The sequence below is a fragment of the Geotrypetes seraphini genome, chromosome 7 (genome assembly GCF_902459505.1).
Source record: "Geotrypetes seraphini chromosome 7, aGeoSer1.1, whole genome shotgun sequence".
In the NCBI taxonomy this organism is placed as follows: domain Eukaryota; kingdom Metazoa; phylum Chordata; class Amphibia; order Gymnophiona; family Dermophiidae; genus Geotrypetes; species Geotrypetes seraphini.
The window spans coordinates 179,468,199-179,495,032 of NC_047090.1; the positions used below are offsets into that span (position 1 = coordinate 179,468,199).

The window sequence follows — 26,834 nt, forward strand, 5'->3', positions numbered from 1 at the left end:
ACTGGATGGACCATTCGGGTCTTTATCTGCCGTCATCTACTATGTTACTATGAGATGCAGAGGTTCACCCGTCTTTATCACTTTGAAAGTCAATAGAAGTATTTTGTAGGTGATAAGGTAAAGAATGGGGGGCCAGTGGGCTGCTTTCAAAAATAAGAGTAATACGATCAAATTTCCAAATATTAAATATTAAACAAATAGCATTATTTTGTATATTCTGAAGTCTTTGAATATCTTTTTGACATGCCCCAGCATAAAGAGCATTGCAGTAATCTAATTGCTGGTTCACTAATGAGTGTACCAATATGTTCAAAGCTTCTGGAAAAAGCAAAGAACAAACAGATCGAACTAGTCTCAATTAAAAAAAAAAAAAAAAAGATTGTTATTCCACGTCTCCTAAAGTAATGTTTGTTCATTATTTGTCACAGCAAACAAATCTCTGCAGAGCAAACTTAATCTGACAAGTTCCTCCTCATTGGTTTGGAACAGCAGCTTTTCCTGCTCGTACAAAGCTGATATTTCCCAAACCGACCTTTCCTTCTTTGTTTTCATTTAAACCAGGCGGAGGGCTGATTGGTAAAAAGGGCTGCTTAGGCGCTGGAGCCAAAACTGACACAATGATGTGTGTGGTATATGGCTGGTCCGAAGAGATGTCCATATCTGGGACTTCAACTGGGGACATCTGTATCTGGAGAGACGTGTTTCTGATAAAAACAGTCAAAGCACATGATGGACCCGTTTTCAGCATGCATGCTTTGGAAAAGGTGAGTGCAGAAAGTGAAGTGAGCAGGTTTCTATGGGTTAAACTATACAGAGGATGTTTGTGTTTCTGTTGGACTATGTAATATCTCGTGTCTCATATTATTGCATGGAATCTTCACAACACCATATAGTATATGTGCTATTATTAAAATATATTCGTGTCCTCCAGGTACTGCAGTTTCAGTTCATTATGGACATAAGCTTTTCAATCCCTTTCTCAGTTTGTTCTTTCTGTGTATTATTTTTTCTTATTATAAGCCGAGTTGAGCTCCAATCGTTGATGACCCTGTCTATAAATCTAAGATTTAGTTTAGCTCATAATTATAGTAGAATTGTCCTCTGATATAGATTTTTCATGATGGTCTCAAGGACCGCAGGTATAGAGGTGCTACATACAATTTCCGTTTGAGTCCTCAGCTAACAGGATCCCCCCTTCTGTAAATAATGTTTGATTATATAATAGGAAGGGTTGGGGAGGGTGGGGGTTAATAGCATTTTATGTGTACTTTTGATGACCATTAAGTGATATTTATGATCTATTTGTTATATTATATTGATGCACTTATTGTACGTTTAAAAATGAATAAAAAATTAAAAAAAATAATAATAATAATGTTTAAGACCCTTGGACCTGATTCTCAGCCTGCAGAGGTAAGCAGCTTGTAAATTGCCTCCAGCATGGGCTAATTAAACCCCATATATTCAATACATCTCCAGCCATGGTACATGGGCTTGTCATAAGAACATAAGAATAGCCTTACTGGGTCAGAAAAATGGTCCATCTAGCCCAGTATCCCATCGTCACGGAGGCCAATTCAAGTCACAAGCACCTGGCAAAAACCCAAATAGTAGCAGCATTCCATGCTACCGTCCCATGTTTGTCTCAACAGCAGACTATGGACTTTTCCTCCGGGAATTTGTCCAAACTTTTTTTTAAAACCAGCTACATTAACTGCTCTTACCACATCCTCTGGCAACGCGTTCCAGAGCTTGTCTATTCTCTGAGTGAAAAAATATTTCCCTCCTATTGGTTTTAAAAGTATTACCCTGTAACTTCATCATGCCACTGGGGCTTGCGCGCATCTGTGAAGCTGAAAACTATGCCATCAGTAGTTTCACTACCAGCAGGGCCTCCCAAGGTGGACAGGTTTCAGCGGAGATGTTGAACTAATGATGCAGCTGTAGATGGGCAGTGTTGGAAGCAGAGCGACAATGGCGACATCGAATTTATACTGCGCAGAAGGAAGGCCTAGCAATCTACTTCTGTATTCTGCCATGAAAACTTAAGTTGCTAGGACTCAAACACGAGTTGATGGCACCTAACAATTTAATACATGGAGATGACTGTCCTCTGGTATCGAACATATGGGGTTAGTGCGGTAACTTGAAAGTTAACCATGCACCTGCCAATATTTAGACCAGTGCTTGCTTAATTCGACGGATAAAGTTAAGATTTTTTTTTTGCTGTCCTCTAACTTTGTCTGCCCATTAAGTTGGACAGCAGACTGACTGGCTAAGTAGGCTCCGCCCCAGCTCTACCCCCAGATGGCCCCTCACGCACCTGGTTTCTCAATGGCCATTTAGGAAGGAGTGGCCTAGTGAATGGCCTAGAGTTACAGCCTCAGCACCCTGAGGTTGTGGGTTCAAATCCCATGCTGCTCCTTGTGGCCCTGGGCAAATCACTCAATCCTCCATTGACCCAGGTACGTTAGATAGATTGTGAGCCCACAGGGACAGACAGGGGAAATACTTGAGTACCTAATTGTAAACCTTGATAGGCGGTATATAAATACCTAAATAAATAAATTTTAAAAAAATTCAATATTCAGCAGTACTGCATAGGGAAGTGCTACTGAATATCTTTATGTTTATTAAAGACTTTATATACCGCGTATATGGCCAATGAGGATCCAAACGGTTTACAATATAAATTTCAAAACAATTTTGAAAAGAACTCCTTTCAAAAATAGGAAAGAAAAGAAGAAAAAAATTATTTTTTTTTTCAAATACTTAAATTCTATAACAATCAAAATATCAATAATAAAAGTTAATTAATACAAATGAAAAACTTTATTAAAAATAAATACCTACACAAGTACAGATTGCAGGGTTTAATTGATCAGGAGCCTTTCCTTCCCTGTTAAACTCTTTTGAATATTGAATCCCCTCGTTTTTAATTCCTTTCCTAATGGATTCACTTGAATCAATCAGCCAGTGGACTTCTGCCACCTTCCCGTCTTGCGTTATTATGGTGGCTGGTCTTTCACAAGTTAGTATGTTTTTAATTTAGATGCTTTTAATGTTATATCATTGCCTACAATTTCATGTTTTTCACTATTCCATAGCCTGATAAAACTGCCTTGTTTGAATGAGAGGTCAGTTTATATATTTTTGGTTCATATTATGGAAGGCAGCTCTAGGAACCTTTTATGTCTAGACTAAGCAGGAATTAAAAAAAAAAAAAAAAAAAAATCTCTGTGGAAACCAGGCCCTTGTTTTAATAATGTTGACTTGTACGTGCAGGATGTCAAAATCAAATGAATAGAACAAACTCCTTAATACCAAGCAAGGCAGCGGAGGGTGAAGATCAGATCCCATGGCACATTTTCTTTGAATTGCTGCTGCTGATCCCAGGAAAAAGCAATGGGTGAGGCTGGGGGGGTGGGGTCGGAGGGCAACAGAAAATGCGAGGGGTTGGGGGTGTGAATAGGGAATAGGATGGATGGAAAGAGTGGAGGACAGCAGAAGGTGGTGTGGCTAGGGAAGAGGAGACGGCAGCCATTGTGTGCCATTCTGCCGCCAGAGAGGACAGCCGTCCAGCGAGGGAGGGGCAGGAGCGCGGAAAGCTCCTGCCAATACAGCGCTGGATCAATGGGTGTTAAAAAAAAAAAGGTACTGGAGGGGGGTATTCGCTCCATAAGACGCACCCTTATTTCCACCCACTTTTTTTTGAGCGAAAAATACAGTATATGTTTTAAATAAACTAAATCAATGTCTCTCTGGGCCTATTTCTAATGCCAAAACTAAACCTTGGAGCCCCACGTGACAAGAAGAGCCAAGCAGCTAAATTAATTGCTTCGTTCATGATTTATGTCCAGCTCCAGCACCCCACCAAGCCTTTGAGGAGGAACCTTCACCATTTAGCGGTCTGAAAAATCTAATTTTCTGCTACACAGGGAATACTTCCAGCAGTGTTGTGACCTTTCCGGTATGAAGAGCAGATTTTGCATTAAAATACTTTGATTTAAGATCAGCAAGAGTACACCAAACTGTCTGGTCGATGGATTGATCTCCATCTTTTATTTTGGTGGACAAGTAGCTTCTGAAAAGTAATTACAGTTTGATTATGGGAGCAAAGGAAGGTGAGCTTTTGCAAAGCTGCGTTGCCGAGCCGCCTATAAGAATAGAATGGGCGGCTCAATATTTAGCATGTTAGCCCCTTCATCCTGTGAAAATAACATAAGAAGTTCCCCAGGCAGTGGCGTAATAAGGGGCACCGTCATGGTGAGGACGCTGGCACCCCTCTTCCTCTTTGCCCCCTCCTGTTCCTTCCCACTCCCCCTCCCTTCTGCCACGCATGCGCCTTCATCTCCCCCCCCCCCCCCCTGTATCTCTCTCTCTTCGCCAGCATCGGCTCTCCCTCTGACGTCACTTCCGGGTCCCGCACCTAGGAAGTGACATCAGAGAGAGAGCCGACGCGGGCAGAGAGTTGGTGATACTGCTTGGACCGGATAAGTTAAAAGAGGTTTGGGGTAAGGAGTGTGTGGTGCAGTGGTTAGAGCTACAGCCTCGGCTCCCTGAGGTTGTGGGTTCGAATCCCGCACCACTCCTTTTGACCTTGGGTGAGTCACTTATTTGCCCCATTGTCCCAGGTATGTTAGATAGATTGTGATCCCACAGGGACAGACAAGGGAAAATGCTTGAGCACCTGAATAAAAATTCATGTAAACCGGTCTGAGCTCCCTTGGGAGAATGATATAGAAAACTGAATAATTAAATATGTGCCACATTAAGATAAAAACTTGCCCTGCCCTGCCCCTAGGGACTGTGAAAATATTGACTACTTTTTCAGAGGTTGCTCCAAGAGAAATGTGTTCATTACTGAAATCTTTGGATCCTTCTACCTCGCGTCAGATCCCTGGCCCTCGAGTCTGGTTTAAGATGGCTAGTGATACACGAGAATTCGCGGGAGCCAGTAAGGAAGCTGCTCAGCGCCGAGAAGCAGCACCAAATTGCGCTGCTGCTCGTGCCGCTGAGATGAACAAACTGGATCTGCGCAGCTGGTTAGCAGCGGGGCAGGAGTTCGGAAAGCTTGCTCCTGCCCGCTACACCTCCACCAGGGATTGGCAGAGGTATGATAGGGCAGGGAGGAGGAGGGGGGCAGAGCCTGGTGGCAGCCTTAAAAAATTCTGGAAGGGGGCATTGACCCGAATATAAACCGGGACCCCCATTTTTGGGCCAGTTTTTTGGTCCCAAAATCCCAGTTTATATTTGAGTATATACGGTATGTGGGCTCCGGCTTCCCCAGTATCAACTTCGCCGCTTTTAGCTTCTACAAAATACCACCTTCCGTCTTCTTTATTGTCGTTCAAAATACGACCATATTACTCCTTTGCTCAAATCAGAACATATGCTTCCAATTGTTTATAAAATACCATTAAAATATAATGTTCTCACTTTCCTGATTCAGTCTTCTGGTCTGCCCTCATTTTTGTCTAATTACTTGATCCCCCTACATAGTAACATAGTAGATGACGGCAGATAAAGACCCGAATGGTCCATCCAGTCTGCCCAACCTGATTCAATTTAAATTATTATTATTATTTTTTTTTTCTTCTTAGCTATTTCTGGGCGAGAATCCAAAGCTTTTCCCGGTACTGTGCTTGGGTTCCAACTGCCGAAATCTCTGTTAAGACTTACTCCAGCCCATCTACACCCTCCCAGCCATTTGAAGTCCTCCCCTGCCCATCCTCCTCCAAACGGCCATGCACAGACACAGACCGTACAAGTCTGCCCAGTAACTGGCCTAGTTCAATCTTTAATATTATTTTCTGATTCTAAACACCCCTATACACCAAAAAGGGAGCTTTACTCTTCCAAACAACAGATGTTTTGGGATTCTAATCGAGATTCTAGTTTCTCCGTCATGGCACCTACACGATGGAACTCGTTACCACTGTACCTGAGATCTGAGAAATCTCTCAAGAACTTTAAGCCTCAATTAAAAGCCTATTATTTTAAAATGGCATTCAACATGACCTCCTGATGGGATTATTTTTTACTATGGTTGACGCCTTTTTATTTTTATTCTACTTTTTAACCTTTTCCACTTGTTGTTTTCCTTTTGTTCTTTCCTAAGCTTTGTAAACATTTCCTTCCCCTGTGAATCTATTTGTATTCGGTTTGTTGCTTTGTCTCGGTCCCCTTACTCTGTCTGTTTTATTTATTTATACTGTGCCGTGTTTTGAAAATCCATCCGGACAGTCCTCTAAAAAGAAGACATGTCCGGGTTTTCCCGAACATAAAAGCTGCATATTTTGCTTTCATTGTTGAGCTGGATTATATATTATCAGCACTGCTTGCAATGTAGTTTATGGGGTGAAGAGTTCAGACTAGGAAAGCTCAACAAATGGCATTAAGGTTTAATTATGTGACATTTCATTAGAAGAGAGCAGTACAAATGCACAAATTATTGGTAACCAATTAAGCATTGCCCGTGGTCCAAGCATTAACCATCCATGAATTTACAACGTATTCTGTGTTAATAGGTTTTACTATTAAAAGTGCTGGACTGATCATTTTATTTATTGATTTCACTAGAAGGGGAACACAGTGGCAGCAAAATAATTAAATTAATGTTGCACTATAAATATAATTGTCACTCTTAGCATAAAAAAAAGTTTGCAATTCAATATATTTGTATGATTTTGCTTCCTTACAAGCAAGAATGTAATTAAAGCAGGCCTTTCAATTTAGGAACCACCAGCTGAGCCCTTCCCTCCTCTCCCCCTTGTTTCCACTGAAATTGAGGATTGGGTGGGTGGGAGGAATCAGTTCTGAGATGCACCCTAGCTCCTGCAAACCACTAATAGAAAGATACTTCCAGCAGTTTCCTCCTCACCCGGTTTCTCTTTCCCCCCTACTCTGTTGTCACCCAGTCTGGCACTTTTATCCCATTCCTACCTACCAGTCTCCTTTCTTTAGTCTACCATCTCCCTCCTCCTTTAAATCATTCATTTCCTCGGCCCCAATTCTTCCACCCCCACCCAAGCTAGCCCTCACCACCCTGCAGCAGCCAGCTTCTCTATCCCCTACTTCTGCCTCAGCAATCCAGTCAGACCCCCCCCCCTCCCCTCAGCTAGCCCTTACTAGGATTACCATATGTCCTTTTTCAGGGCTCTGTCAGGTGTCTGGGCATCTTTTTATAATTTTGTTGTTTTGTCTGCTTAAGCATCGGTGAGAGCGTACACATGGTGCTCCAGTCCCTTTCCCATGCTGTAGCCTGCAATCTGTGGGCTGCCGGCAGCATCAGTGAGCTGAATACACTGCCTTTGGTGGCCCTGGAAGCTTTCCCTCTATAGCATTCTACCTCTGCAGGGACAGGAAGTTGAAGCAAAGGGAAAGCTTCTGGGGCTGCCGAAGGCAGCATGTTTAACACACTGACGCTGCCGGCAGCCCAAAGATTGCAAGTGGCAGCCTGCAGGGAAGAGAAAAAAGAAAGAGAAATGGTATCTATCCTGCAGGGGTGGGGGGGATAAAAATGCCATGTCCAGGGAAGGGAGAGGTAAGGGAGAAAGCTGCCAAATTGGGGGAGAGGGAGGGAGGGAAAAGGAAGACCAGGGAAGTTAAAAAAAAGGGAGGGGGAAGGAAAGGGTGAGGAGAGAGAGAGATGCAAGACCAGGGGGTAGTGATGGAGAGGAGAGTGATGCCAGAGCATTGGGGAGGGGAAGAGATGGAAGGGAAGGAGACAGAAATGCAACCATGGAGAGAAGGGGGAGGGAAAGAGACAGAGATACCAGCCCATGGGGTTGGAGGGAGAGATGGAAAGGAAGGAGACTGAGATACCAGACCTGGGCAGAGGAAAGGAGAGAAGAGAGATGAAAACCATTGGAGGAAAGGAAGAAGAGAGGGAGAGATGGAAGGGAAGGAGACAGAGATGCTATACCAGGATAGGATGGAGTGGGGTGGGGGTAAGGTAGAAAGGAAGAAAAAGAGAGGAAAGGAAAGACATGTGAGGAGAAGGAGACAGAGAAAGGAGAGAGAAAAATGGAAAGAAGGGTGAAGCTGAAGTGAATCATATAAAAAATAGAGGGGACACAGGCTAGATGGAAGGGGAGAGGGAAGACAGTTTATGGAAAGGGCATAGAAAGCGGGCAGATGCCAAATGGAAGCGGGAAGACAGCAGACAATGGATAGAAGGGGCAGAGAAACTACTACTACTATTTATCACTTCTGTAGTGCTGAACAGAAGTGGGGAAGTGGGATTAGGTAGGAAGATAAGCAGCTCCGTTTTAGAGATATTCAGGTTTAGTTCGTGGTGAGACATCCAGTCAGCAATGTCTGACAGGCAGCCTGAGACTCGGGTCTGGGTTTCAGTAGAGATGTCTGGAACAGAGAGGTAGATCTGGGAGTCATCGGCATAAGAACATAAGAATTGCCGCTGCTGGGCCAGACTAGTGGTCCATCGCGCCCAGCAGTCCGCTCATGCGGCGGCCCCCAGGTCAAAGACCAGTGCTCTAAAATGAGTCCAGCCTCACCTGTGTACGTCCCAGTTTAGCATGAACTTGTCCAGCTTAGTCTTGAAACCCTGGAAGGTGTTTTCCCCTACAACAGACTCCAGAAGAGCGTTTCAGCTCTGCACCACTCTCTGGGTGAAGAAGAACTTCTTTACGTTTGTACAGAATCTATCCCCTTTCAACTTTAGAGAGTGCCCTCTCGTTCTCCCTACCTTGAAGAGTATGAACAGTCTGTCTTTATCTACTAAGTCTATTCCCTTCAGTATTTTGAATGTTTCGATCATGTCTCCTCTTTTCAAGGGAGAAGAGGCCCAGTTTCTCCAATTTCTCACTGTACGGCAACTCTTCCAGCCCCTTGACCATTTTAGTCGCTCTTCTCTGGATCCTTTTTAGTAGTACTGTATCTTTCTTCATGTACTGGATGCAGTACTCCAAGTGAGGGCGCACCATGGCCCGGTACAGCGACATGATAACCTTCTCCGATCTGTTTGTGATCTCCTTCTTTATCATTCCTAGCATTCTGTTTGCCCTTTTTGCCGCTGCAGTTGATACTGGAAACTATAGGAGGAGATCAGTGCTCCAAGGGAGTAGGTATAAATTGAGAAAAGGAGTGGGCCCAGTACAGAGCCTTGAAGTACACCAGTTGATAACGGGATAACTGTGGAGAAAGAACCACCATTGTATACACTGAAGGTGTGATGGGAGAGATAGGAAGAAAACCAGGAGAGAGCAGAACCTTGGAATTCCAGTGAGGACAGCATATCAAGGAGTAGGTGGTGATTAACAGTATCAAAGACGGCAGATAAGAACATAAGCAATGCCTCCGCTGGGTCAGACCTGAGGTCCATCGTACCCAGCAGTCCGCTCACGCGGTGGCCCAACAGGTCCAGGTCCTGTGCAGTAATCCTCTATCTATACCCCTCTATCCCCTTTTCCAGCAGGAAATTGTCCAATCCTTTCTTGAACCCCAGTACTGTACTCTGCCCTATTACGCCCTCTGGAAGCACATTCCAGCTGTCCACCACACGGGTAAAGAAGAACTTCCTAGCATTCGTTTTGAATCTGTCCCCTTTCAACTTTTCCGAATGCCCTCTTGTTCTTTTATTTTTTGAAAGTTTGAAGATTCTGTCCCTCTGTACTCTCTCTATGCCCCTCATGATCTTATAAGTCTCTATCATATCCCCTCTAAGTCTCCTCTTCTCCAGGGAAAAGAGACCCAGTTTCTCCAATCTCTCAGCGTATGAAAGGTTTTCCATCCCTTTTATCAGACGTGTCGCTCTCCTCTGAACCCTCTCGAGTATCGCCATATCCTTCTTAAGGTACGGCGACCAATATTGGACGCAGTACTCCAGATGTGGACGCACCATCGCCCGGTACAACGGCAGGATAACTTCTTTCGTTCTGGTTGTAATACCCTTCTTGATTATGCCTAGCATTCTATTTGCCTTCTTAGCGGCCGCTGCGCACTGAAAGATCGATAAGGATGAGGAAAGAGTACAGGCTTATGGATCTGTCCAGGGACAGTTCATTGGAAACTTTAGTAAAGGCAGTTTCTATGGAATGCAGCGGGCAAAACCAGACTGAAGCAGGGCAAGAATAATTTGGGATGAGAGGAAGTCCAGGTAATGGCAATGAACAGCATAAGAACATAAGAAGTTGCCTCCGCTGAGGCAGACCAGAGGTCCATCTCGCCCAGCGGTCCGCTCCCGCGGCGGCCCATCAGGCCCATTGCCTGAGCAATGGTCCCAGACTATCCCTATAACCTACCGCAACTCTTATCTGTACCCCTCAATTCCTTTATCCTCTAGAAACCTATCCAAACCTTCTTTGAAGCCTTGTAACGTGCTCCGGCCTATCACAACCTCCGGAAGCGCGTTCCATGTGTCCACCACCCTCTGGGTGAAAAAGAACTTTCTGGCATTTGTTTTAAACCTGTCTCCTTTTAATTTTTCCGAGTGCCCCCTTGTACTTGTGGTTCCCCGTAATCTGAAAAATCTGTCCCTGTCTACTTTTTCTATACCCTTCAGGATCTTGAAGGTTTCTATCATGTCTCCTCTAAGTCTCCGCTTTTCCAGGGAGAACAGCCCCAGCTTTTTCAGTCTGTCAGTATATGAGAGGTTTTCCATACCTCTTATCAGTTTAGTTGCTCTTCTCTGGACTCCCTCAAGTACCGCCATGTCCTTTTTGAGGTACGGCGACCAATACTGGACACAGTACTCCAGATGCGGTCGCACCATCGCACGATACAGTGGCAGGATGACCTCCTTTGTCCTGGTCGTGATACCCTTCTTAATGATACCCAACATTTTGTTTGCTTTTCTTGAGGCTGTGGCGCACTGTGCCGACGCCTTCAAAGACATGTCCACCATCACTCCCAGGTCTCTTTCAAGGTTACTTACCCCTAGCAGTGATCCTCCCATTTTGTAGCTGAACATTGAAGTAACTTAGATAAGAAGGGGAGAAGGGAGATGGGGTGATTGTTGGAGGGTCATATGGGATCTAATGAGAGTTTTTTGAGGAGGGGTGTGACAATGGCATGTTTGAAGGCATTAGGACTGTTGCAGTGGAGAGCGATAGGTTGAGGATGTGATAGATGAGGGGGATGACAGTGAGAGAGACAGCGCTGAGTAGATGAGTGGGAATCGGATCGGAGGAGCAAGTAGTGGGTTTGGAGGATGAGCGAAGATGTGCAATTTCCTCATTGATGATTTCAGAGAAGGAGGAGAGAGTGGCAGGTGTTGAGGGGAGTTTAGCAGAAGGGACAGATGGAGGGAGGGGAAGGGGAGACAGCCTGGTTGAGAGCTCAAGGTGTATCGTCTAGATCTTATTGTAGAAGAACTCTGCCATAGTCTGGAGAGAAATTGAAGGGGAGGATAGGAGGTGAGGATGCTTTGAGTAGGGAGTTTAGTGTGGTAAAGAAATGGCAAAGATTGGAGCGGTGGTTAAGTGGGTTTAGTATTCTTGTTTGGGAAGCGAGAGGGCATATTGGAATGATGTCAACATGAATTTGAAGTGTATGAAGTCAGCTTGCGCACAGGATTTAAGCTAGAAACATGCAGCGGAGTGGGCACAGGAGTGCAGATAGCGGATGCAGGGGGGGGGGGTCAGACAAGGTTGGGATTTGGCATACCTAACAGGGCGTGAAATTGGAGGAGTGAGGGTATCTAGCACAGAGGAGAGATTGGTATTATAGAAGAGGATGGCTTTGTTGACAGTCTTATGTGATATAGTAGTTGAAGAGAGGGGTGAGTCAGCGATGGAGAGGGCTCCAAGGTCAATAGCCTGAAAGTTCCTGAATGTATTGGAGACGACTGGCTGGGTCTGGGGAGGTGGGGTAATAAATTGTGAAAGTTCTTCAACAGATGATGGTCAGTGAGGAGAAGGGTGGTATTGTAGAATTTAGTAGTGAAAAAGGGCAATTGTTAGATGGAAAGGAGAGAAAGGACAGATGCTGGATGGAAGGAAGGAAACAAAAAGAAGATGAGGAAAGTAAGGACAACAAAAGTAGAAAATAATTATTATTGTTTTTTTTTTTGCTTTAGGATAAAGTAGTATTTTAGATGTGTTGATGAACATCTATGAATAGAAAATAAAAATAAGGTGATCTTTCTATTGGACTAATTTTAGTGCATTTTTGACTAACTTTTGGAGACCAAAACCCCTTGTACTGTACTAACCTGAGGAAGGAGGTTTTAGCCTTTGAAAGCTAATTGAAAAATGTACTAGTCCAATAAAATGGTATTTAGGAGCATTGCAAAACACAAAAACATTTTTTAAAAAAATGTCTAAATCGGCACTTAGATTTTTTTCTTGTCAAAACGGTCAAATGCCAATTTTTGAAACATATTTTAAATGTCTTGCGGGACGTTTGACCTCCAAAACGTCTAACTCATAAAGGGGTGTATTGGAGGTGAGTTTTGTGTGGGATTTTTTCTGGCTTTGAGCCGGCTTAGACTTGTAAGTTCTGCGGCAATAATCAAACATTTCACAAGACGTTCTGGATGGAACTTAGATGTTCTGATCTAGACCTATTTTAAGTGCCAAAAAGGTACACAAACTGAGCAGATGACCACTGAATGCATGAAGGTATGACTCTCCCCTACACTCCCCCATGGTCACTGACCCCCCTCCCACCCCCCAAATATCTGAATGAAACAGTACATATTTACTACTACTACTTATTATTTCTGTAGTGCTACCATACACAAGCGGTGCTGTACATTAAACACGCAAGAGACAGTCTGCTCTGTTGGCATGTCTTTGTGGCCAGTTCATTACAATGGTGGCCTTTCCCCACGTCTAAATGGTGGTGATTTGCTGGGAATAGTGGAAATATGTTGGAAGAGGCCGAGGGGGATGGGGAGGGAGTTGCAAGGAGATGAGTACGGAGAGTAGAAAAGTGGTAATGGAGATTAGATGAACAATGGAAGGGAATAGGAGGTTCAGGAAGGGGTGAGATGGGAAATAGGGGCGCTAGGGGGTGAGAGAAGGAGATGAAAGTTGATAGGCAAGTAAAAAGTAAAATGGAGTTTGAACATTTTCGAGAACACGTAAAATAATTATGAAGGTTAAGTTGATACATTTTTTTATCCCACAAAAAGGACTTAAAATTGAGAGGGTTTTGCCTAAGATAGAAAATGAATCAACAATGTATTTTATTTAGTGTTCCAACAGTGTTTTCTGAAGCTTTTCCTTCCTAAAATTTACATTATACCAGTTTGCTGAGAAAGGCACCTTTGTCTGAGTGGGTTATTAGATGTATTTTTATATGCACTTCACTGACCCTCATTTTTTTTATATCTTTGGAAAATGTGCATGGTAGATGTCTTTGTGCTATGTTCTGTTTTTATTTCTGCTGTGTTATAGTACATGCTGAGTTTAATTCCTTGGGATTTCCCGTTCAGCTTTTGTCCACATACTTTTATTTCTAATTTGTGATGCCTTGTTCTGTGTTTGGTGAGGATCTGTTCGTGTGTGGTCATAATAGCATTGGGGGAGATCAGGGGCAGGGAGGAGAGAAGGGATTGGATTACCACTTCCTTAATTTCTCACCTGGGTCTCAGTGTAATAGATGATTGGTGAACTCAAGGGGAGAAAACTTCTATTGAAGGGAAACGCTGTCTGATTGAGCTACTGAGTTTTGCTACGGTGAAGAGCAGAGCCATAGTCAGACAGCCAATTTTGGGCAGGCCCGAGGTCAAAGAAGCTCAAGGCCCAGCCCAAGCAAGAGGGGGAGGATCTTCAGGCACCGGCATGTCCTGTGCGTTGGTGCTGGTGCCAGATCGGGGTAAGGGATTGTGTTTGGGTGGGTGAGTGGGTGATGCCGGTTCGGGAGGGGGGCGTTCACTGGCGGGGGGGGGGGGCCGATGCCGGTTCTCATGGGGGTGTGGAGCAGCACTGGTGGCCTCGGGGGTGGGGGGTAAGGTGGAGCAGCACCAGTGGCCTGGGGGGGGTGAACGAATCAAGCAAGTTTTCTTTACTTCCTATGGGGAAACTCGCTTTGATATATGAGCAATTTGGTTTACGAGCATGCTTCTGGAACGAATTATGCTCGAAAACCAAGGTTCCATGGTATAAATACTTTAGCTGGTAGGGATCCCCAAGCCTCATCAGTTACAGACCTCCACAGGCAGCCAAAACAAAACAATGTTCCTGAGCCACTAATGTTGGCCCCCACACATGCTCAGCTTTCATGCATGTACAATAACAAAGCATGTGTGGGGTTCCAGTGTCAGCAGCTCACCGATGCTGCTTCTAACTGCTAAGCTTAGTAAAAGGGACTTCTGGCTGCCTTCAGCTGGCAGGGCTTGGGGGATCCCTACTAGCTAAAGTATATGTATTTTGAGTTGGAGGGAGGGGACAGATAGCAGGGGAAGAGCAGGGATGGAGATAATTTCATGTCCAACCACTTTAGGCTGAGGCCTGCCCAAAATTGGCTGTTTGGCTGCTCCACTGCTTGTCACAGTAGCAAAGTTCTAAGTAGCTCATTCAGACCGTTTTCCTTCACTAGAAGCTTTCTCTCCTTGAGTTCATCAGTCATCGATTACAGAGTACATAGAGTATATGTATTAAATCACTGAGCTCTGGAACAACCTTACCTCCCCTCTTCGGAACTTGAGCTCTCTCCAAGTTTTCCGCAAACATCTGAAAACCTGGCTTTTCTCAAAAAATGTAAGTCTCCCTCCAACTTAGGAATCAAGGAAACTCTTATATCTTGGCATCCCAAGTCCTCTAAATTTTCTTCACACTTCTACCTCTAACCCTCTGTTGTAGTTCCTTCCTATTTCTCCTACTGTAAACCGCGCCGAGCTCTACGAACGTGGAGATGATGCGGTATACAAACCTAAGGATTAGATTAGATTAGATAATCATGGCTTTCTTTGAGTAATGTATGACACAATTTACTACTATTTAAATGGGAGCAAACTTACTACTTACACCACTGTAAACCTAAGTAATGTGTCTGGTTATATGCCCACGTTTTGTCAATTTATTTGCCAATATAGTTTAACATACCTTGAATGCCATGTTCTGTTTGCTGCAGGGATTTGTGACCGGTGGAAAAGATGGGGTGGTGGCCCTTTGGGATGACTCCTTTGAACGGTGCCTGAAAACCTATGCCATCAAGCGTGCATCCCTTGCTCCTGGCTCCAAAGGTCAAATCATTAATGATTATTCCATAACCAGCATTATTATTTAGAGTACCAATATTAGTCTCTTTCAGTTGTTATAAATCTCTTTACAACAAAATAATTTGGGGTTATTTTTTTTAGGCTGATGAGTGTTATTAAGGCTGTTAGTATACCTATATTTTGGCTATTAAGGTCCCTTCTTAACCTTTTACAAAACCGTAGCGCAATATGACTATATGGAGGTTATGAACTTAGGCCCCCTTTTATCAAGCTGCGGTAGAGTGTTTTGGTGTTGGCCGTCGAGGTAAATGCTGCGTCGCTCAATCAATTCCTTTGAGTGCTGGAACATTTACCTCACCGGCCAGCGCTAAAACGCTCTATTGCAGTTTGATAAAAGGGAGCCATAATAAGCCTTCCACTTTGAAGCTCATTTATAACTGAGGAAAGGCATTAATGTATGACCATTTAGGGAGGGGGGGGGTGAAATTCATGAACGGGCACTAATTATGTTAGCGCGTGCTAAACGCTAAAGATGCCCCTGGGAATATAACGGGCGTCTTTAGCGGTTTGTATGTGCTAAAGTGGTTAGCGTTCGTGGATGAATTTCCCCCTTAATTAGAAAATGGAAAATCGGCCGCTTTTTTTGCCACAGCTTTACAAAAGGGACTCTTAGCCCCTCTTTTACTAAGGTGTGTTAACCGATTAGCGTGCGTTAATCGAATTAGCGCACCTTAGTTAAAGAGGGCCTTGATTTATAAAACAGAAGGTTTTATTGGGAAAAAAAAAAATACTCTCCCTCCCTTCCTCAACCCTCTCCACACCCGATCTGTGCCTAGGGTAAAAAGGTGTTATTAAATAAGACCCAGAAAGTGATTTAGAATAGAATACAGGAGTCCGATTTAGGAGTTTGAGTGTTTTAGTTACCTAAACTAAGAACAGAACCTGACTCTTAAGACAAAGGTCTTCTAGCTCAATATTTCAATGGAATTCTTTGCACATTGTGATTTAATTGTGCCAATGAAAACTGTTATATAATAGGCAATATTCAGTGGAGCCAAATCTGCATAGAGTTATCTATGTAGACACATATCCAGTTGTATTTATGCAGATATGTTTCTGAAATGCCAACTATCATAACGCAGAGATATAGAGAAATCTACCTGAATATCCATAGATCTGCTAACTCTGCGGCTGAGATTAGTGGCATAGCAAGGGAGGTTGGCGCCTGGGGCGGTATCTCCCCGCATCGCCACGCCATGCAACCCCCATTCTTCTCAGCTACCTGAGCACCCCCACTTAAAAGAAGCACACATGGGGTGGAGAGGAGAGGCCCCGGTGGCACCCCATGAAGATGGCGCCAAGGACGTACCACCCCTCTGCCCACCCCCCCATGCTTTGCTACTGACTGAGATATCCAGATTAAGCTAGCTAGATAATGCCGCTTATTGCCGTAACCCCTTTCCTTGACCACTCATGGTCACTTCTTTATTTATATAGATAAATTTGCTTGGACACCGACTTATCCACACACAACTTATCTCTTGGCTACTGGCAGATTTGTAAAGGAACTCCCAAAGATAGGTAGCTTGTGAGCCCACTGGGATTGAGTAACTGAATACATAAGAACATAAGCAATGCCTCCGTTGGGTCAGACCTGAGGTCCATCATGCCCAGCAGCCCGCTCACGCGGCGGCCCAACAGGTCCAGGACCTGTGCAATGATCCTCTAATTATACCCTTCTATCCCCCTTTCCAGCAGGAAATTGTCCAATCCTTTCTTGAACCCCAGTACCGTACTCTGCCCTATTACGCCCTCTGGAAGCTCATTCCAGGTGTCAACCACACGTTGGGTAAAGAAGAACTTCCTAGCATTCGTTTTGAATCTGTCCCCTTTCAACTTTTCCGAATGCCCTCTTGTTCTTCTACTATTCGAAAGTTTGAAGAATCTGTCCCTCTCTACTCTCTCTATGCCCTTCATGATTACATTACATTAGGGATTTCTATTCCGCCATTACCTTGCGGTTCAAGGCGGATTACAAAGGTTAATTAAAAAAAAAACAGAGTTACAATGATTAGCTAGAGAGGTAAGTTGTAGATCTTATAAACATTTAGCGGGTTGTTGAGGGTGAGGTGGTTTGTAAGAGAGTTAATAGGTGGTCATAGTGGAGATTCTTTTGTTATTATTAGTGCAGTAATGGGTAGATCAAATGTCAGTTTTAGAGTTACTAAGAGGTCGTGGTGTTATTATAAGTCTCTATCATATCCCCTCTAAGTCTCCTCTTCTCCAGGGAAAAGAGACCCAGTTTCTCCAATCTCTCAGCGTATGAAAGGTTTTCCATCCCTTTTATCAGACAACATCCATTGAGAGGTAGTATATAATTAATTAATAAACGCAGAAACTTGGAAAGCAGCATTCCAAGCAAACCAGATGTTGTCCCTTCTCCCTGATGGGCATTCTAGTTGAAGGGCTCAATAATGAAAATTCCTTGAAAATTAATACAGATACCTCGGACAACCTAGTCTCGGTTGACATATGTGTGTTTGGAGACAAAAGGCTTGCTTTTCTGCTGGGTATCATGGATGGGAGTATAAATGGAACCAAGAACAGAGCAACTCTTTTGGGGTTTTTTTTAAAATGTATTTATGTCTTGTGCTTGATATACCAAATATTGCAAACGGATAACTGTTCAAACAGTTTACAGACACGTCTGCTTGCCAGCAGATTTCATACTATTAAGAGCTCAGGGTTTGTACAGGCCCATTCTAAAATGCCTTGGTCAGCGTTTATTAATTATGGTTCCAATGTGGTTTACACCACCACTGACATTTGACCTTTTGATTTAATTTTTGCACTGTCATAATTACAGCAGATTGTGGGTGGGGGTTTAATATTACTCTCTGAAAAAGAATCAGTCCTTCTCCCTTCTTTAAAACTATATGCCATAAAACTGTGTTTGCCTTAGGGCTCCTTTTACTAAGGTGCGCTAGCGTTTTTAGCGCACGCAGGATGTTACCGCGCGCTTCGCGGCTAGAACTAATGCCAGCTCAATGCTGGCGTTAAGGTCTAGCACGCACGGCAATTCAGCGTGCGCTATTCCGTGCTTTAATGCCCTAACGCCAGGGCCGGATTTTCCTATAGGCTAACTAGGCTTCAGCCTAGGGCCTCAAGATCAAGAGGGGCCTACATCCAAATTGTTAGCAAAATTAAAATTACACTATTTTAAAAACAGTGAACACTAAAATACTGAACCGAAAATAAGGAGAAATTCTACGCTTCGGGATCGGAACCGGCTCCGGCCGCAACGGGATGCCGACTCGGCTTCTCCCTTTCTTTTTCTCGCCCTGGGAGGAGGATCGGGGAGGGAAAGACGTCAGTCCAGAAACAGCTGGGCAAAGCCCAGCCCCGCGGGGAGGGAGGCAAAACGTGGATCCGTCAGGACAGGGCGGCCTAGACTGGCATTGGAGGGGGTGGGGGGGTTTAATGGAAGGCAGGCAGGCAGGATGGCATGGGGGGTGTTCAATGGGAGGCAGGTGGGCATCGGAGGGGGGGTGAGGTGAGGAAGGACGCACTGGGGGTACTATGGACATAGGAAGGGGCAATGTTGTGTGTTATGTTTGATTAGTTATTGTTACAAGTACTATATATGGTGCTGAGAATAAATGTCCAAATAAGTGTTCTCGACTTTTTTTTATTTATTATCCGTGTCACATTTTTTATAAAGGTTAGTACCGATAACAACATGTTTCATTTAACATATTGATATATATCACAGTAATGATGTATTTTATTATCTCTCATGTAATTTACAAACTTAAAAATGGGAGGTGAAAGGGCCTCATAAGTGGAATAGCCTAGGGCCTCTTTTCATATAAATCCGGCCCTGCCTAACGCACCTTAGTAAAAGGAGCCCTAAGTTTCTCTGTATGGCCAACAGATGGCCTCAGCAGCTTTGCACTGAATTGTGGTTTTCTAGTACAGTAATAACCTGCCTCACTGATTATTGCAGGCTTGCTCTTAGAAGATAACCCTTCCATTCGTGCCATATCGTTGGGACACGGGCATATATTAGTGGGCACAAAGAATGGTGAAATATTGGAGGTGGATAAAAGTGGACCAATAACCCTGCTGGTTCAGGTAAAAAAAAATCTTCTTTCCTTTATTTTCACTTTTTTTACAAGTTTCCCTCGTTCTTTCGATGGGAGACTGACTTTCTCCCTTAAGGTGGTACTAGCATGTTTTATTCTCTTTTGGTGTTGCAAATAACTATTGTATTTGCATTTCATACAGGGCCACATGGAAGGGGAAGTTTGGGGTCTGGCTACCCATCCTCATTTACCTATATGTGCCACTGTAAGTGATGACAGAACCCTAAGGATATGGGATTTGTCCCCTAGTCATTGTATGCTAGCTGTGCGGAAGCTGAAGAAGGGTGAGCACATCCCAGAAAATGTGAAGCAATTAACTGCAGCTGTCTTTTCTAGTCTCTGGTGCCTGGGAAAGTGGAGGGGCAGATAAAAGGCAAGCCTCTCATTGTTATGTGTCTGGCATTTGCCGGAAGTAACCATGCCTTGATTTTAAAAACTCTATGGCCTTTTGTCCATGGACAAGCCAGGGAATGTTTTGCAAAAAATTGTAGGATACTATTGAGTATCTAGATATAGGTTTCGCTGCCAGAATTTATCCAGGTACTACCAATATACAACAATTTATAAATTATTTGCCAATATGCAAATATTAGTTCCAGTATTTGGGTGGTCTAGGACACTGCCTATTCTGATTGGCCCAGGCACCTTAGGCCCCACCTGTGGGCGGGGCTTTGGGACGGCTGGGCCAATCCGGGCCCATTCTGGCATTGGGGGAGGGTTTTGGGAGGTTGTAACCCTACATTATACTGGAAACTTAACTTTTTCCCTATTTTTTTAGGGAAAAAGTTAAGTTTTCAGTATAATGTGGGGGTTACACCCCCCACACCCCCCCAACATGGCAGCGTGAGGCAGCGCGATCCCTATTAAGTAGAGTGGGGGGGTTCCCCAACACCCACCCCCCGTCAGAGCCCTTTAAAAGAATGTTTTCCTGCGGCGCGATGAAGTCTTGCGCTGAATTGTCGGCGCTCGTTTGTCGGCGCGCCTTTGTCCTCGCACACATTTGTCCCGTCACCCTTTGGGCTCTTTGAGATAAATTGTCCCAAACTGGCGCCCAAATAGCCTGAAATCTCCTCCAACTGCCAGGACCACCATGTTTTAACATTCAAATATTCATATTTTAAGAAAAGAAACGTCTCATTTCTCCACATGGTAACAGTAGGCACTTCAGCCTGTCTCCACAATAAAAGAATACATTTCCTAGCCTACAGGGAATCTTTTTGTAACAGTTGAGAATGACCCCTAGACAGTCCCAGAGAAGAAAATTGTGAAAAAAGCATAACATCCGCCTGCAGAGGAAGTCTATGCCGTAATATCATTTGCAGATAAAGACAGACAAAGGACCAAAAGGTTTGCACTCGGTCACAGGACCAGAACATATGAAACAAACCAGCTGGTGTAGATGGGCACTTTGGACAACAGGCGTGAGAAGCAATTCCCACCTTATAAGGGGATATATAGAGCCGTAATAAAAACTTGTAATGTTGTTCCTGAAAAACAATTGAACGAGACAGTCGCGGGAGACATTCCGTTAGAAGACATAAACCAGCACCAGTTATCTTTCACGATCATTTTTTACCAACCCTTCAGTCAAAGGCTGTACTCAGAAAAGATTCATTAACCCACTCTTATCATACCAAGCCGCTTCCAGGGATCCTGAACTGGGCCAAATGGTCAGAATATCAACCTCATAGATGCATTTTAGAAAGCTATTAAAAACCCATCTGTTCTCAAAATTCTTGTAATCCCTTCAAACTATTGTTAACTCGTCGATGCCAATATTCTATCTACTGGTATTTTAGCCCATTACATTAACGGGTGCTAAAATATATGTCTGTGTGTCTTTATTTCTGTCTCTCTCTCCCTGGCCCCCTTTGTCTGTCTGTCTTTCTGTGTCTCTCCCTGCCCCTGTGTCTTTCTTCTTTTCTTTCTATCTGTCTCTCTCCCTGCCTCCTATACAGCGACATTTCTCTCCCACCACTTCCCTGTGCAGCAGCCACAGCAGGATTCCCGCTCCCTCCGTTTCCCTCCCCCCATACTACTTCCCTGTGCAGCAGCAGTGTTTCCCCTACCTCCCTTTCCCTTCCCGCGGTCTGGCCAGCTCCCTTAGTCCCTTAACACCCCCCCCCCTTCCCTTCCCGTGGTCCCGACTAACCTTCCGATTCCAGCAGCGTCTGCAGCACTCTACACACTGCTGCTTCGGGGCCTTCAGTAGAAGGCCCCGAAGCGGCGTGTGTAGAGTGCTGCAGACGCTGCTTGAATCGGAAGGTTTCAGGACCCGAAGTGAGCTCTGGGGTTTTTTGTTGTTTTTTTTTACGCGGGCCCAGCCGGAGCAGGAGGAGAAGCCTGGGAGGCAGCAATTAAAGTCCGTTTCAGCCCCCGCTGATGTCGCCCTGGCCAGTTCACATCCTTCAGACTGCAAGAGCCGCCGCGTCCAACAGGCTCTGCGCCACTGCGCGCATGCACACTCCTACCTGCGGGTCCCTACAGCTCACGGAAAACAGGAGCACACAGGTGGGAGTGTGCATGCGCGCTTAGGGCTTTATTATATTAGATTGTAGCTCACTGACAATGGTCAGCCCATCTGAAAGGCTTTTGCGGTATATAAATAAAAATTTATGTTATGTTAAGTCACAGAGCAAGGGTAGGGAAGCTGTCCAATAAAGTATTGCACAAAAACTAGAATTTACTCTTATATGCAGGTACTTCTTTGTCCCTAATGAATGGGGTTGTATCTGGGGAATTATATAGTGCTGAAAGGCGTAAACAGCGCTGTATATTTTGACATTTATAGACAGACCCTGCTAGGTAGAGCTTACAATCTAACTTGGACAGACAGACATGACATAGATGGTAGGGGATGCAGAACCCAAGGTGAGAGGAGTTAGGAGTCGAAAGCACTCTCCAAGAGATGGGCTGACAGTTATAGATGGTCCCTGCTCAGAAGAGCTTACAATCTAACTTGGACAGACAGACATGACATATAGGGTTGAGGATGCAGAACCCAAGGTGAGAGGAGTTAGGAGTCGAAAGCACTTTTGAAGAGATGAGCTTTTTTTTTTTGAAGAATCATTTTTATTAAATTTTTTTGTTATAAAATACAAATCACCACCAACAACCACTGACAATAAAATACAGAAACAATCGGGTCTTACGTGTCATTCCTTCACGAAAACCCACAGAAACCTAGCCCATCCCACTGAACCCCCCCCCCCGCCTACCCCCATCCTCCACCCCCCCCCCCCTCAGCACTCCAGTGTCAAAAGTTCAATTAAGAACTGCGAGCTCTAGGAGACAATCCCTCCCAAATTGGAGCCCAAATTCTCCTAAATTTCCTCCAAGGCCCAGGACCACCCCTCCGAACATCCAGGTATTCAAATTTCAAAAGAGTAAACAGTTCATTCCTCCACATAGTAAGGGTTGGCACCTCAGCTTGGCGCCACAACAAAAGAATACACTTCCGGGCCAACAAAGAGGCCTTTTGTAATAACAAGAGATGAGCTTTTAAACGGGCCTTGAACACTACCAGAAACGGAGCCCGCCGTAGGGATTTGGGCAGCTTGTTCCATGCATATGGTGCAGCAGGGCAGAAGAGACGGAGTCTGGCGTAGGCAATTGAGGAGAAGGGCACAGAAAGGAGGGACTTACCAGCTGAGCGGAGCTCATGGGGGGTGGGGGGGTGGATTATAGTGGGAGATAAGTGAAGAGAGATAGTGAGGGGCAGCTGAGTGAGTGCATTTGTAGGTCAGTAAGAGGAATTTGAATTGTATATGGAAACAGATGGGAAGCCAATGAAGTGACTTTAGGAGAGGAGTAAATTAGAGGATAAATTAGAAGGTTAAGTCACAAGGAGCTGAAGTGGAAATTGAACTCGGGCAGGATCAACGCTTGCTGCAATAACCATTAGTAAAAATGATATTATTCATGTGATCAAGGCCCTCATACGTTATTTAAAAGACATAAATATACTTTTTGGTGATGCAAAGTCTACACTACCGTTACCTACTACCGTATTTTCACTCATATACCGCGCACCAGTGTAAAACATGCACACGGGTATAGCGCGCGGGGAACACCCGCATCCCCACCCCGAAGGACCGTTCGCACCCCCACAGCCTCTCCACCCCACCCCCATCATGGAGAAGCTCCTACCGTTGTCCTGCTGCTTCCTCTGCCAGTGGTCCCGGTCCTTCTGTGAGCCCTGCGTCTGCGCTGCTTCCTCTTCCGGTGGTCCCGCCCTTTCTCTGATGTCAGAGAAAGGGCGGGACCGCCGGAAGAGGAAGCAGCGCAGACGCAGGGCTCACAGAAGGGCTGGGACCGCCGGCAGAGGAAGCAGCAGGACAACAGTAGGAGCTTCTCCATGATGGGGGGGGGTGGGGAGGCTGTGGTGGTGCGAGCGCTCCTTCGGGGTGGGGGGTGCGAGTGCGAGTGGTCCTTCGGGGTGGGGGTGCGAGCGGTCCTGCGGGGTGAATCGGACGTCGGGGGGGGGGGGGAAACTATGTAAAAAAAAAGTTGTAAAACGCACTCACACGTATAACGTGCATGGTTATGCACGGTTTGTAAAATCGTGTATAACGCGCGCGTTATATGTGTGAAAATACGGTAGTTTCCTTCTTGCAAATGCTTATGTTCTGAAAACAAATTAGACTGTGGATTTCCTCTGTACTGTGTCTTTGTGTCTCAATATATTTCCAGGTGGCAGGTGTTGTTCCTTCTCCCCTGACGGGAAGTCTTTGGCTGTAGGCCTCAACGATGGCAGTTTCTTAATAGTGAATGCGGACACCCTGGAGGATCTAGTCTCTTTCCATCACAGGAAAGATATGATTTCTGACATTCGATTTTCCCCTGGTAAGCAAGATGGCTTGTGAGAGCCCTCGTTTGTAAATGATTGCTCACACCTGAAAAAAACTGAATTGCCTAAATCACAGTCAAGTAATTGTGGTCTTATCTGTTAAATATAAGAGACACAGGCCCTGATTCTATGAAGAACGCCTAAAGTTAGGCATCAGTATCAGCACTGTTATATAGGGGTACCAGATTTTCCTTTGGGAAAATCCGGACCTATGGCCACACCCCCAGGAACGCCCAGTTCCGCCCTGCAATGCCTTGTTCCGTCTCCCAGCCCCCCCCCCCTCTCCCAGATGTTATCTGCTCATTGGGGGGACACAACAAAATGGCATCATCCGTGTTTGACGTCACCGCATTGCGGCCGCTCATCCCAACGCGATTTTGCTGGGAAGCTTTTCAAAACTTGGACAAAGTGCTGGGTTTTGAAAAGCTGTCCAGACCCCAAAAGGAGGACATGTCCGGGAAATCCGGACGTCTGATAACCCTGCTATTATAGAATCATGCTTAGTGTCACCTAAGCGTGTTTAGGCAGTTTAGGCATCCCCAATTTATTCCAGGGTTTTCTTCGCCTCTCGTATGAGGAAAGACTAAAACATTTAGGGGTCTTCAACCTGGAAAAGAGACAGCTGAGGGGAGATAGGATTGAAGTCTACAAAATCCGGAGTGGAGTAGAACGGGTACAAGTGGATTGATTTTTCTCTCCGTCAAAAATGACAAAGACTAGGGGACACTCGAAGTTACAGAGAAATACTTTGAAAACCAATAGGAGGAAATATTTTTTTTCACTCAGAGAATAGTTAAGCTCTGGAACGCATTACCAGAGGATGTGCTATGAGCAGATAACACATCTGGTTTTAAGAAAGGCTTGGACAAGTTCCTGGAGGAAAAGTCCATTGACTGTTATTAAGACATGGGGGAAGCCTCTGATTGCCCTGGATCGGTAGCATGGAATGTTGCTACTCTTTGGGGTTCCAGAATCTTTTGCTACTCCTTGGGGTTCCAGAATCTTGCTATTCTTTGAGATTCTATATGGAATGTTGCTACACTTTGGGTTTTGGCCAGGTACTAGTGATCTGGATTGGCCACCGTGAGAACGGGCTACTGGGCTTGATGGACCATTGGTCTGACCCAATAAGGCTATTCTCATGTTCTTATTATTTCTATAGTGCTACCAGGCGTATGCAGCACTGTGCATTGTATATGCAAGAGAACAGTCCCTGCTCAGAAGAGCTTACGATCTAATTATGACAGACACACAGAGGGGGCTAAAAGGTGGTAAGGGGGACTATTAAGGGAATGACAGACAGATATGTTGGTTGGGTCAGTGTTAGGCCGCCGATATCAAAGCCTAACAGCACCTAATTCACAAAGAGGCGCATAACTCGAAAACTCTTCCATGATCCACCCCTAACCACGCCCACTTTTAGTGCATGCGCTTTGGGATAGGCGCCTACTTCTTATAGAATCAAATTTTTTGAGTTAGGTGCCTAACTTTTAATTAAGTCCAATTAAAGCCAATTCGGAGGTGTTTCGTGCCAATATTAGCACTGATTAAGCCTATTAATACATTAAGCTTGGCATCCATATCGGCGCTTAGCTTTAGGTGACCTATATAAAATCAGGGCCACAAAGTCCACTGACCGAAAGAGCTCCGACAGAACTATTAGACAGCTAACAGAGCTATCACTATCGCCCTGGGAAATTAATCTAAAAAAATGATTTTCAGTTTTTTCCATAGGGAGGGGGCAGTAAAGAAAAGTCCGTTTTGACTGTACGTGCAAATGTTGTCTGTTTAATTGATGCTGCACCCTTGCTGATACATTCCAGGGACTGGGAAATACTTAGCTGTAGCTTCCTATGACAACTTTGTGGATCTCTACAACGTGCTGAACAGTAAACGGGTCGGAGTGTGTAAGGGAGCCTTCAGCTACATAACGCATTTAGACTGGGACATGAACGGTGAGTAACGCCGCCTGAGCTCACACGGCTCATTCGCCCAGGTTAGCCTTTTTCAGCCTTGCGTCTGCAATAAATTGCTGTGAATTGGAAGATGATTTCTGTAGCTTTCGCTATTGACCTTGAGAAGTCCTTTGAGGAGTGTGTGGCGCAGTGGTTGGATCTACAGCCTCAGCACACTGGGGTTGTGGGTTCAACCTCGCGCTGCTCCTTGTGACCCCGGGCAAGTCACTTAATCCTCCATAGCCCCAGGTACGTTAGATAGATTGTGAGCCACGGGACAGATAGGGAAAATGCTTGAGTACCTGATTGTAAAAACCGCTTAGATAACCTTGATAGGCGGTATATAAAATCCTAATTAAACTTGAAACTTGAAACTCAATCCCGATGCACACTCGCATCACAGAGGGAAACGTCTGGCCGCCTTACTTTGGCTCCACGTAGGACATTGCGTTCTTGTCATTATTTAGTTAGAACCGAGGGTTGGTAATAAAGAGAAATACCGTTATTTTCAAGACAATTATTAACGCCACGCGTTGTACACGATTTTACAAACCGTGCATCAACCATACGCGCTGAGCGCGTTTTACATCTTTTTTTTTTTACATTAGTTCCCCCCCCCGACGTTCGATTCACCCCGCAGGACCGCTCGCACCCCCACAGCCTCCCCACCCCCCCCAGTCATGGAGAAGCTCCTACCGTTGTCCTGGCTGCATTCCATCTGCCGGCGGTCCACCGGCCCTTCTGTGAGCCTGCGT

At 44.9% G+C, this 26,834-nt stretch overlaps 1 protein-coding gene across 2 annotated transcripts in view; it reads left to right on the plus strand.

The window, feature by feature from the left end:
* EML5 (EMAP like 5) overlaps positions 1–26,834 on the plus strand; it is a 382,142-nt gene that overhangs the window by 244,155 nt on the left and 111,153 nt on the right. For both annotated transcript variants that reach the window (XM_033952880.1, XM_033952881.1), the window contains exons 18-23: positions 562–764; positions 15,043–15,154; positions 19,137–19,264; positions 19,418–19,559; positions 23,968–24,120; positions 25,948–26,079. In XM_033952880.1, the coding sequence (XP_033808771.1) occupies positions 562–764; positions 15,043–15,154; positions 19,137–19,264; positions 19,418–19,559; positions 23,968–24,120; positions 25,948–26,079 (870 nt within the window). The remainder of the gene's footprint in view (positions 1–561; positions 765–15,042; positions 15,155–19,136; positions 19,265–19,417; positions 19,560–23,967; positions 24,121–25,947; positions 26,080–26,834) is intronic.